General features: G+C 45.0%; 1 protein-coding gene across 2 annotated transcripts in view; it reads right to left on the bottom strand.

Moving 5' to 3' along the window:
• Nucleotides 1–4,437: 4,437 nt before the first annotated feature.
• Nucleotides 4,438–13,299, bottom strand: part of COQ9 (coenzyme Q9) — a 102,073-nt gene continuing 93,211 nt past the window's right edge. For both annotated transcript variants that reach the window (XM_029608933.1, XM_029608934.1), the window contains exon 9: nt 4,438–4,854. In XM_029608933.1, coding sequence (XP_029464793.1) covers nt 4,819–4,854 — 36 coding nt within the window. In that variant the 3' untranslated portion in view covers nt 4,438–4,818. The remainder of the gene's footprint in view (nt 4,855–13,299) is intronic.

The raw sequence follows: 13,299 nt of genomic DNA, 5'->3' as shown, positions 1-13,299 counted from the left end.
GACGTCCGTGGTTTGCGGATTTGGTCAGTCTGATGGTGGATGGCCACTTGCAGTTTCAGGATCTCCCAAACCTTCTCTGTCAAGGTCCCGTTTGTTTCGAAGAGGTAGATCGCTTTTGTCTAGTGGCATGGTTTTTGAGAGGTGCAGTCTAAAGAACAAAGGTTATTCAGACGCGGTAGTGGCTACTCTTCTGCGTTCGCATAAGACTTCTACCTCCCTGGATTATGTCAGAGTGTAGGGTGTTTTTGAGTCTTGGTGCGTGGAGCATCGGGTAGATCCTACGCGGACTTCAGTGTCCAATATTTTGTCTTTTTTGCAAGCCGGCTTGCCTAAAGGATTATCCTGCAGTTCCTTACTGGTACAGGTAGTAGCACTTGGTTGTTTTCGTGGTAAGTTGAATGGCATGTCTTTAGTGACGCATCCGGATGTGGCGCGATTTCTCCGGGGAGTTAAGCATTTGCTTCCTCCATTCAGGAATCCTTGTCCTTCTTGGAGTCTGAACTTGGTGCTCAAAGCTTGGTGCTCAAAGTCGCCCTCTTGAGACTTTGAAAGATCTTACATTGAAGGTGGTGTTTCTCGTGGCTATTTCTTCTGCGCGCAGAGTATCAGAGCTTCAGGCCTTATCCTGCAGGGAACCCTTTTTAAGGATTACAGATGTCTTTGAGGACTGTGCCTTCCTTTCTGCCGAAGGTGGTTTCCTCTTTTCATTTGAATCAGTCGATAGATCTTCCGGCTTTTCCCGATTTGGACCGTTCTGATCCCTCTTCTAGGGCGCTCAAGAAGTTAGATGTGCACCGCTTTATGTTGCGTTTCCTGGAGATAACCAACAGTTTCCGTATGTCGGATCATCTGTTTGTGCTCTGGAATGGTCCCAGAAGAGGGCATAAGGCGCTGGGCCTCTATTGCTCAATGGTTGAACGAGGCCATTGAGTCAGCGTATCTTCTCGCTCGTCGGTTGCCTCCGGTTCGTTTGTGGGCTCATTCTATGCATTCGCAAGCAACATCGTGGCCGGAGTGTCAATAAGTTTCCCCACAGGAGATTTGTAGGGCAGCGACTTGGAAGGCGTTACATACATTTGCCAGGCATTACCGATTGGATGTCCAGGCTCAGCTGGCTTTGGAGAAGGAGTTATCCGAGCGGGACTCTCAGGGTCCCACCCCGAGTAAAACAGCTCTGGTACATCCCAGGAGTCTGGACTGATCCGGGTACGTACAGGGAAAGGAAAATTGGGTCTTACCTGCTAATTTTCATTCCTGTAGTACCACGGATCAGTCCAGAGTCCTGCCCATTTATGCGTAGAGGTTTCAGAGAGTCCACTCATTCACTGTTTTTAAAGTTTACCATTTTTGGCAAGTTTTCAGATGTTCTCCTGGGTTCTGCTTCCACTTGGGGTTTGTGAGTTGGATGGTTCTGTCCTCACCCGAGTGGGGTGTAGTCCCGATTCAGTTTTGTTAGCTAGTTCAGATTTTTTGGGGTATTCTGCTTCGATATCGATTAATACTGACTGACTGCAGGTGGCACCTCAGGATATAGGGCAGAGTCAGTCAAAGCTTTCTCTGTCTCCATCTGCTGGAGGGGAGGCAAAACCCAGGAGTCTGGACTGATCAGTGGTATTACAGGAACAAAAATTAGCAGGTAAGAACCAATTTTCCTTTCTGAAAGACAAAAATGAGAATGGTGAAAACACTCAAAACAAATCAAAGAAAGAAAAATCTAACTCTGAATTATGGCTGACAGGAATCAATGGCCAAAGATGGTGAATCCATTGCTGTTCAAGGTATGACAATTTTATAGATAAATCACCTCCTTGCTAATGGGGGAGTACTCAGTTGATCACACAAAAACATAAATCAGAAAAGGTATGTTGTATCACCAACCATGGATGACTAATGGTGCAGTAATGTGAGAGCTCTTTAAACAACTTTTGTCTTTATCCATCTGACTGAGATCAGCTGTGTAGCTTCACCAATGTAAAATCTTAAACTTGGGCATCCAAAGGCCACTGCCCCCCTCAGGTCTTGTGACACTTATTTTACAATACGAAGGCTACTTATTTCTCTGCATTTCAATATTGCATCATTCTGTATTCACATTATGATGTTTATAATTATTCTTTTTTTATTCAACAAACATCGATGTGCTAGTAATACTGACATTCTTTTGTTTTTCTTCTTTTTTCTTAACCATGTATGTGTCTATTAATCCACGCGACAGGTTATATAGCCTGTTAGTTTAAGGCTTTCACTTCTGGATTAATTTATTTAAAATTATTTATATCCCGCACTCTCCAGCATGTTCGGGGTGGATTACAAAGCCAACTACACATTTAATTTATTTGATGGTCTTTGACTTTTGTAATTTGTGAGTATAGTTTCCCTTATTTGCATGACTGCCCATTTCATCAGCATACTCAATATTTTTTTGCTGATCATTGACTATAACAGTGTCCTTGGCATAATTTTTTTTCTGCTATGGTCTATTACATGATCGTTATTATTTTGTTAATGTGAAACAAAAAAACCCCAGCAAACAAACAATGACGGTTCACACCTTGGTTAAAGAGACCTTCACAACAGGGGGACTTTAACATTCACTAAAATGCTGCTCCAAATAAGTTAGAACTGAGGAGAAATACAAGATAAACTGAGTCTGCTATGTTTTCAATGAGAGTAAAAAAATTTCTTCAAATTTAAGACTCGTTGCCCGATTAAGAATTGAAACATGCAGCATGTTGGGCGTATCTATGGGCTAACATCTGAAGTTTCCATTGATTGTTCCCATCGATTCAATATTGAGCATTTCGGTCACTTAGTCCAAAGATAAGTGCACACCTTTGCTTATGAATATGATTTACGATTTTCACTGTAAGACAAAGTACAATCACTAGTTAAGTTTGCAAGAAAATTTCTCTTAAAAAAAATAGTACAGGAGACCAATGATTATATAATTAAGGAATGGTTCTACTTGCACTAAGCATTCCTAACTTATATGGAACAGCATTTTAGAGAACACTAAAGTCCCCATGTTATGAAGGTCTCTTTAATCAAGGTGTGAACAGTTTGTTTACTGGGGGGGGTTGGTTCATTTTTTGATAACCATCTGGGCTATTGTTGATCTTCTATCTGTGGTTGTTTTGTTAATGGCACTGTACCTAATTTTTGTGTATGCTTCATTATGCTAGATGGAATTATTTAACTGGGCTAGATCTGTAGATGTTATTTTATTTTTCTCAGATTTGTTCTGTTTTTCCATACTTTCTTGCTTACTGAGAGGAAGGGTATTGACTAAACCCCCGCCAGGTGCATCTTTGTAATGAACTAGAGATTGAAGAAGTGAAGATGCACACACTTGGCAAGCACCTTTTATTTTTATGAGAGTCTATCGTGGTTTGTCTGCATGTCTGTATGGTTGATATGGGTGGTGGAATATCGGGATATATATGGACTTTTCCAGTGTGGGTATATTTTGCACAGGAGCTCCATCACTATTACCCCCCCTGTATAAAGGGCCTGCACTCCATTCAGGACCAGTTTAGGGTAGCATCTTGTCACATGGGCTCTTGCACCAACTGCTCCAAGAAGCAGTCATTTATAGGATCTGGAATTCTCAACTCCCTTGCGTGACCTGAGGAGTCATTCACCCAACTGATGGTGGGGTAATTAAAGTCTCCATTATTATTATGTATCCCAATTTTTTGGTTTGCTTGATCTCAACATACAGTACATTCACTCCTCTATTTTTACCATCTGGTCTGAAAGACAACAGTACTCTCCCCACTACTAAACTTCTCCTATTCTCTTGGACTTTCTATTCATAGGGATTAACGACTTTGGCTTGTATCCTTTTGAAGTTTAACCTTACTTGACTGTGTGCCACTCCTGAAAAGAGGACTACTCCAACCTGGGTTGATTGCTCCTGTCACATCTGTATCACTGGTTCCTTGGTATTATTGTATTCGACTGGTTCTTGTCTTTTCACCAGATTTCTAGGATACCTATTATGTCTGTACTCTCACTCATCACCTTACACTCCAACGCACCAATTTTGTTATTTGGGCTTTTCAGATTGGTATAAAGCAGGAGAGGGAACTCTGGTCCTCAAGAGCCACAAAAAGGTCTGGTTTTCAGGATATCCACACTGAATATGCATGAGATAGATCGCCATACAATGGAAGCAGTGCATGAATATTCATGGTGGATAATAAGAAAACATGATCTGTTCATGGCTCCTGCATACTGGAGTTGGCCACTCCTGGTACTTCAGCATGTCCCTGTTTTTCATGAGCCTACCCTCACCTATCCTTTGTAATATTTTACTCAGGCAACCCAGAATTGATCCTGAAAGCTGGTATACATTCTTAAATTATGTTGCTGTTACTATTAAACATAAATGAGATGTGACAACCATGCAATCCCAGTAAGGATGAAGCAATCTCATACATAAGAATGGTCAACAGCAAAGACCATTAATGCATTTATTTTATATAGAGAACTCAAGTCAATTTTTTTTTTTTTACAAACCACATCACCCGAGGGCACAGTGAGTGTCAGCTTGGTGTGTGTTCTGAATGTTGTTCTGTGCTGTAACAGAAAATGGATGAAGTGTGAACTCAAGTTCTCAGAGTGCAGTGTAAGCACTCAGTCAGCAATAACTTAAACAAAAAAAAAAAACCCCAAGAAAGATAGTGTCACGACATTGGCTGCTTGTTGGTGAGGTCTCTGCCGTAAGGGATCAATGGGTGTGGGTTTCATGTAATGCAGTCCTGATGGAAGATGCTAGAAATCTAGGCAGAAGCCGTGACATGTGCCCACATTTCCTCATCCACGCTGGTTCAGCCCAGTCATGTTCTTCAGCTGTTAAAGACAAAGGCAGATAGTAAGAGTGGTTAAACTACAATGATGCATCAAACACCAGTGACTCATCCTTTCTAAAAGCATCCACCTGCTCCACAGGCAGCATCACTCTCGACTCCAATAAATGTTTTTGTGTTTTGTTTTTTTTCTTTTGTTTTAGCATGAGGTTTAATCTTCAAGCAGGGTGGTATCCTCCCTATATTGTCCAGGTTCTCAGTCTCAGCCAAAAAGGGAACGTTCCAGCTCATAGTTCAGACCTTATATTTGGATCTTAGATAAAAGGTTGAGAAGCAATTTTGTACTGCATCCTGCAAAATCAAAAGAAGTGCTGGGGAAGGATAAAAAAATTCAATATATCTTCTGAATAATCACGTAAGTAACACTTTTTTCTTTAAAATACACCAAGCACTGTGTTAAGAGATGAATAGTGGTGTGCACACTAAGCAAAGTTACTTACCTCTAATATAGATATATGTAGATATAGATTTCCCCATACACGTCACCTTACAAAATAATATTTGCATTTTAGTATCATCTAAGTAAAAGTAATGCAAACTCCCTCCACTACCAGCTACATTGCAAAAGAAAATCCTAAAAAAAAAAAACAAACCTACTCAGGACATAAGTAGCAAACCTGTCAAAACATAGCAAACACTAACTCACAGGACTCACAGTAACAACCATACCTATGAAATGGCAGCATTGCAAATATTACATTGGGCCCTACAATACCAATACACCTCCTTTTGGGAAAACACAATGAACAAGACTGCTACAGATACCTAAATGATAGCAGAATGTCTCAGCTTGCCTTGGCCACTCTTTCAGAACACGGAATAGTTGACCACAAATTACAAAACTAAAATGGAAACCCCAAGAAGCCACACTTTCTAAGCAATACAAAATTGGAAAACTAGAAACAAAAATACATGTCATAAGAAATTGCCATGCTGGGTCAGACCAAGGGTCCATCAAGCCCAGCATCCTGTTTCCAACAGAGGCCAAACCAGGCCACAAGAACCTGGCAATTACCCAAACACTAAGAAGAACCCATGCTACTGATGCAATTAATAGTCATCCTTCACTTAAGCCAGGCCCCAGTCGTCATTCTTGTGAGGAATGGAGGGTGTTATACTGAAGCTGCCGAGCTCCTGGCATTGTTCTTGTACAGAAAGGGGAGTGTTTTGTTACACAGCACTCACTCCTAACATGAACAGGGGCAATGTTCCCCTCCCCCCCCCAATATAACACTTAATATCCCCAGCCTGCTTGTTATAGTTTGCTTTCCCCAGCCCAGCACCAGTGCCCAACACTTTTACCCAGCATCAGTAATCTGAGATTCCCTCTTTCCCATACATAGCAGCCAGCCTTCAGTCCTGACCCCTTCCTACAGCCAGCCAGCCTAAACCAACCCCAGCCATCTTCTCCTCATAGCTCGCAGCCAGCCAGCCAGCCCCTAGCCCCTCTCCCAGCTTCACACACCCTCCCTTTCACCCCCCATCAAGTAAGACTCCAATCATAATTCCTCTCCCCACATCTGAGAAAGCAACTCCCCCCTGGCCTCAGCCAACTTTCTCCTCCCCAGTCACCACCAGCCTTGACCTGAAAACCCCCCAGTCAGCCCCCAGCCTCAGATGACTCCCTCCTACCACCACAGCTTCAGATGACACCCTGCCTCATACCTCCTTCACCCCCCCCCCCCCAAGCCAGCTGTAAAGTCCTCAGACCAACCCTCTTCCCCCAGGCCAGCTCCCTTCAAGCTTGCCAGTCAGCACCCAGGCCCTCTCAAACTTCACATGAACCTTATCTCACCCCCACCAGCATGCCAGCCATATCCCTGCCCCTCCAACCTCAGACTACCCTTCTGACCCCCAGCCCCTCCAACCTGATCAACCAACACTCCCCTCAGCCTGTCACTTAGACACTCAGCCCATATAGCCTAACGACGGTTTCCCCCGAGCCTGCCAGCAAGATCCCTCAGCCCATATACCATGAGGATTCTTCTCCCCCTACAGCCTGCCATAGTCTCCCAGCCTCAGATTCCCTCTCCCCCCCAGCCAGACTCCAGCCTAACCCCCAGATTGTGAGCCAGACCCTCAGCACCTCCAACCTCAAGCGACTCCTCATTCCAGACCCTCTAGCCTCAGAAAATCCATCTCCAAGTTCCTCCAGTCTCAGACAACCTCCCACCCCACAGCACCCCCAGCCAGCTCCCACCCCAACCTCGGAGCAGTCCCCTCTTACCCCAGGCAGCTGCCTGCACTGAGCACCTCCTTCCTACTCGAGGCAGCCCAAGCTCCCGATGAGTCTCCACTCTTGCCTTCACCCAACCAATCTGTCAGCTCCTATCCCCCCACTCCAACCAGTAAGCCAGCCCCAGCCCCACCAGCTTTTTGCCCAACACTTGCCCCTCAACCAGCCAGCCCCCAGCCTGATAGACCCAAGTCTGTCCCCTTTCCCCTATCTGCAAGCCAGTTCCCCAATCTGATAGCCTCCAGCCTAACTCCCCCTCTCCCTACTCTAAGCCAGCCCCCAGCCTAATATTCTCCTCTCCCTAATTCAAGCCAATCAGCCCGACTTTTCCTATCTCTAACTAGCCAGCCCACCTATCCCCTTCTCCCTACCCCTGCCAGCCAGCCCAACTGTCATCCTCTCTCCACCAGCCAAGTCCATCATGCCCAGCTTCAGACCCTCACCCTCCCCAGCTAGCCTCTGCCAGTCCCCAGCCTCAGATGATCCCCCTCCCCCATCTTACACCCCAGCTAGTCCACAGGCCCCAGCCTCAAGATGACCCACCTCAGCCACCCACAGGCCTCAGCCTCAAGACAATACAATTCAGCAGGCCTGCAGCCACCCTGCATCCTCAGATGAGCCCAGGTAGCTAACCAGCATTGATTCCGCCCCAGCCAGCATCATGCCATGGACCCCTCTGGCCTCAGATCCCCACTCATCCCCAGCCAGCTTCCAACCTCAGACCCTCCCCTTCCCTTTGGAGCACCCCATTCCCTGCTTGCACTCCCACTTGGTCTGCTGTGGCAGTGCTCCTGCTGGCAACACTACGTGGGTCTCTGCATTTCTCACGAGACCAGCGAGAGTCATGCAGGAAACTGTGGCAGCAGCGCTTCCAAGACAGTCCAAAATTTATTTAGTCCAGGGCCTAGGTGCCTCACCCCATTCCAATGCCTATAAATCTTTATGAAAACATCTTATCAGAACTTGGGTCAGAACTCAAAAGTCAACGGTCTGCTTCTCAGACAGAGGAAAACTGACATGGTGAAATGAAACAAAGTAGTATTTATTTTATTTATTTCAATTTCTATACCGGTATTCTAGTACAATCATACATGTTTACAATTCTAAAAATGTAAAATACATCATAAAATACAATTAGAAACAATAACTTACTTAATAAAACATTCTAAAATACTACATAAAAACAATTACGGTAAATACGACATTCTAACATCTGCAATCAAACTAATGGTAACCAAACAGCTTCCAAAGTCATTCGGGTATTCTTTTACTTTCAATCTTTGTCTTCAACTCCAAACGTGATTTTAAATAAATGTGTTTTTAGCTTCTTTTTAAAGCTTGAGAAGGTTAATTTTAATCACATAACATAGTAATTGATGGTACCAAAATACCTAAGTAGTCCATCCAGTCTGCCCAGCAAGTTTATATTTATTTATTTTTCCTTTAGAGTAGTGACTGCTACTCTGTGCAGGTTACCCCAGTTAACACAGGTTACCCCTTTTCTTCATATCTACCCTTTAGCCACTAAGGATCTATTGTGTTTATCCCACCCCATTCGAATGCCATTAACGTTTGTGTCTTCACTACCTCTTCTGGAAGATCATTATCTACATCCACTGCCATTTCCATGAAGAAACATTTCCTGATGTTGGAACGAGTCTACCCCCGGCAGCCATTTCATGATCCCTAGTTCTACGTTTTCCTTCCTTCAGAAGAGGTTTGATGCTGTACATTACTAATACCATTCAGGTATTTAAAAGTCTGTAGCATATCACCCCGGTCTCTCCTTGTGGCGGAGTGCGCCCTCAGGCCCTGTTAGGAGCACAGAGGCGCAGTCCCATCTAAGGTAGGATATGAGCCCTTGGGTCATGGCGTGACTCAGGGAGGAGCCCCCAAGACACACCATGAGAGATGAGCAGGTACGAGCATGGATGGAGCAGGAGCAAGGCTAGACTGAAGACAAGGCGAGGATTATCCAGAACAGGAATTAGGCAGGCTCAGCCCTCCACTGGACATACACACACCAATGAGACCCAGCAACACAATGCTGGTCTCGAGAGTAGCCCTCTGGCCACTCGATAGCCCTTCCAAACCCGCTGCTTGGGAACGAGTGCGTGAGGCCAGACGGAGGCTGAGAGCAGGAACATGAAAACTCAGACGAAGACTTGGATTCTCGGACAAGGACTCAGGATACTCAGAAGACTCAGACAAGGATTCAAGAGTCAGGTGAAAGTACTGGGTGAGAACTGCATCGCAGCGCGCCCTACACAGCCGCCCACGGCTGGGCGCAGACCACGCTGTATGTGAAGCAGACTCCAGGGGAAGAAGTGGAACATGACGAAGATTTAGTAGAGGCCTGCACTGGGGCGAGACCTCCACAGCCGCCTGTGGCTGGTCACGGACCATGCTGAAGCGAAGCAAGTTCTGGCAGAGTCTTAGGCATGGACGGAAGCAGACACAAGGGAACCCTGAAGACCGGGACAAGATTCAAGACTCAAGATACTCAGAAGCAAGGCATTAAAAACAGGAGTCTTTCGGAGGCTTGCACTGCAGACGAGAAGGCCTTGTACCATGAAGCACCCTACACAGCCTCCCTGGGGCTGGTCACAGACCGCGACATGGCACGCCAAGAGGTGGACAGACGAGGGAACTGGACGAAGAGCTGAAGATGAGACGGACGAACATCGGACATCTGGAACATGAAACATGGCACCTCAGGACATGGGACATCTGGAACATCAGAAACAGAAGACAAGTGACGAGGGAGCTCCGAAGGACGAGACCAGGAACATCAAGACGACGAAGTTCAGGAACATGAAGGACATGGAACGAAGATCCATCAAGGCACCGGAAGACCTGGATCCACAGAAGACCACGGACACTGTGAAGACTGGATCCAAAGGCACTGAGGAACAGGAGCAAGGCCCTTTTATAGGGCTGAAGCGGAACAAGTTGATGACGTCATCGTTGAGAGCCGTTGGGCTTTTCCCGCCACTGGCCCTTTAAATACAAGAGAGAGGCCCACGCCTATGCAGAAGCAGGAAGTGGAGATTGCCTTGGCAGCGTCCCTGTCACTTGGGTGGCCTGGAAGACAGCGGTGGCGGCAGCTCTGCCGCGAAGAAAGGAAGCAGGCTGCAGCAGCGGCTAGAGCCACGATGAGAGACTCCCGGCGGTGGCACTAGGACCAGTGGGGTGGGGGGGAGCACCAGCAACGGGGTGGCCTCGGGCCACACTCGAGAACGGCATCGGCGGCCTGGCTGGAGAGAAGGTATGGGACTGTCTGTGGCTATCGCGGGCAGGATCCCAACACTTCTCTCCTGTCCCCCAGGGCATACATTTATTTATTTATTTAGAAGTTTTTATATACCAATGAACACTGGGAACATCTCATCGGTTCACATTAAACAAAAGTCAGCAAACAAGCGCTTTACAGTGAAACAATGAACATGTGACAATACAGATATAAAATTGAACGATTTACAATTATAAGGCATAAAAATATAGGAGATGTAGGGTTATATATATATATATTTACAAGGAAGCCGTGGAGGTCAGAGAAGGGGAAAGGTCTATTACAAATATAATAGACCTATCCCTATATTTAGGTCCTTCAGTTTCATCTCATAAGTCTTCTGTTGCAGACCCCACACCATTCTGATTGCCTTTTTCTAGACCACTTCTATCCCATCTGTTCTTTTTAATATAACCATTTCCAGAAATTAAACATAGTACTACAGATAAGGCCTCACCAAAGACCTGACAAGGACATTATCACCTTTTTCCTGCTGATTAGGTCTCTCTCTATGCAGCCCAGCATTCCTCTGGCCTCAGTCTCCACCTTGTCACATTGCTTTGCCACCTTCAGACTGTCAGACACTAGCACCCCAAAGTCTTTCCCGGTCCATGCACATCAATCTTTCACTCCCCCCCCCCCCCCCCCCCCCCCTGCACCCCAATTGCATGACTGCGCTTCTTAGCGCTGAATCCCAGCTGTCAAACCTTCAACCACTCCTCAAACTTTTAGATCACTTTTCGCTTTCTCTACTCCTTTCGGTGTGCCCACGCTGTTGCAGATCTTAGTGTCATCTGCAAAAAAAAAAACACACCAAAAAACTTTTCATTCTAAACCTTCCGCAATATCACTCATGAAGATATCAAACAGAACCAGCCCCAGAACTGATCCCTGATATACTCCACTTATGACTTCTCAGAGTAGGCTCCAGTTAAAAGACTACCCTGCTGTTTGTCAATTAACCAATTTCTGAACCATTCCACCACCTTGGGATCAACTTCCAGGCTTTTCATTTTGTTCATGAGCCTCCTATGCAGGACAGTATCAAAAGCCTTGCTGAAATCCAAATAAATCATATCACATGCTTGTCCCTTTATCCAATTCTCTAGTCATCCAATGGAAAAAAATCAGATTTGTTTGACATGATCTTCCTCTGGTAAAAATCATATTGCTTTGGATCCTGCATCCCACTGCATTGCAGATAGCTCATCAGCAGTTTCTTGGAAGCATCACCATTCATTTTCCCACCACTGAGGTAAAGCTAACCAGACTGTAGCTTCCAGCCTCCTCTTTGCTACCATTTTTGTGAAGCGGGACCATAAGTGCCCTTCTCCAGTCTTGCAGCACCACTTCCATTTCCAGGATCTATTAAACAGGTCTTTCAGCAGACCTGGTAGCACCTCTCTGAGCTTTGTGGAATGTATCTTATCTGGCCCCATGGCCTTGTCCATTTTCAGTTGTGTTAGTTTCACCCAAACACACTTCTGTAAATGTAGAAGTGTCTATCCCATTCCCATCTGTGCTCTTGCCAACCAGCATCAGTCCTTCTCCAAGGTCTTCTTTAGTGAACAAGGACCTGCAGTGTTTAATATTTCTTTTTCCTCAATATAGCCCTCATCTCCTTTCAATTTTAGAATGCCATCTTCCTCCTTTCTCTGATAAATGTGTCACCTAGCTTTAACTCTTTTTCCCACAAGCTTTTGCCATCTTGATTCCTTTTCTAGTCTCTTTCAGCTTCACCAGATATTCTTCCCTGTGTTTCTGGGTACGAGTTCCTTTGTACTTTTTGAATGCTGATCTTTTTGCTTTTTTTTTTCAGCCACTTCTTTAGAGTGCCATATCAGTTTCCTGTTCCTCTTACTTTTATTTATGTTTCTTACATAAAGTTTTGTTACCTTTATTATAACTTATTTTAATCTGTTCTATTTCATCCATCTTCTCCCAGCCTTCTAAGCTCTACCTCAAAGTACTTCCCTATTTTGACAAAGTCTGTATTTTTGAAGTCCAGAACTTTGATCATTTGACTTCTTTCCGTCTTTGCCATTATATCAAACCATGCTGTCTGATGATCTCACTGGCGCGCGCAAGGTGGGCATCTACTTGGACATTAGAAATACCATCTCCATTTGTGAGCAGCAGGTCTAGTATAACTCCTCCCCTCATGGGCTCCATCACCATTTATCTAAGCAGAGCCTTTGGAAGGGCATCCATAAGCTCTCTACTGCTCACAGATTCTGCAGCCAGGATACTCCAGTTCACATCCAGCAGAACGAAATCTCCAACTAGCAACAATTCTCCCTCTGTCCCACCTTTTGGATGTTTTCAGCCAGATCTTTATCCAGGTCTCTTGTCGGATTCGGAGGCCTATATGCCACACCCGTGTAAATGGAAGTGCCAGCCTTTTTTTTTTTTTTTTTAAGAGAATCCACAGCGCTTCTCTCCTTTCCACACAGCCCCTGCATTTCAGTTGCTAAGATATTGTTTTTTTTGACATAGAGCTATTCCTCTTTCTTTTCTGCCCTCTCTATCCTTCAACAGGTCATAGCCTAGGATGGCTATATCCCATACATGAAACTCTCAAAACCATTTTTTTTTGTAATAGCTGCAATCTCCAAGTTCACCTCTGCCATTAGAGCCTGCGAATCTGGAACTTTGTTGCTCAGACTATGAACATTTGTGCACATGGTTTCCAGTTTTTCTCTTTCGGCTTGCTGCTCTTCCTGTGCATCTTTTCTGTTCTTTTGCCTAAGAGTGGGACTCATTTTGTTCTTTTCTCCACCCACATCCTGTATTTGTATGTGTTGGGGTGACGTTTCAATTCTATGGACTTGCTTCTGCTATGCCTGTCCATTAGTTTAAATTCCTGATAACATATATTCCGAGTTTCTCACTTAGGATCC

This window comes from Rhinatrema bivittatum, chromosome 7 (genome assembly GCF_901001135.1).
Source record: "Rhinatrema bivittatum chromosome 7, aRhiBiv1.1, whole genome shotgun sequence".
In the NCBI taxonomy this organism is placed as follows: domain Eukaryota; kingdom Metazoa; phylum Chordata; class Amphibia; order Gymnophiona; family Rhinatrematidae; genus Rhinatrema; species Rhinatrema bivittatum.
The sequence above is the reverse complement of the archived record's forward strand: the minus strand, read 5'-3'. Positions and strand labels throughout refer to the sequence as shown.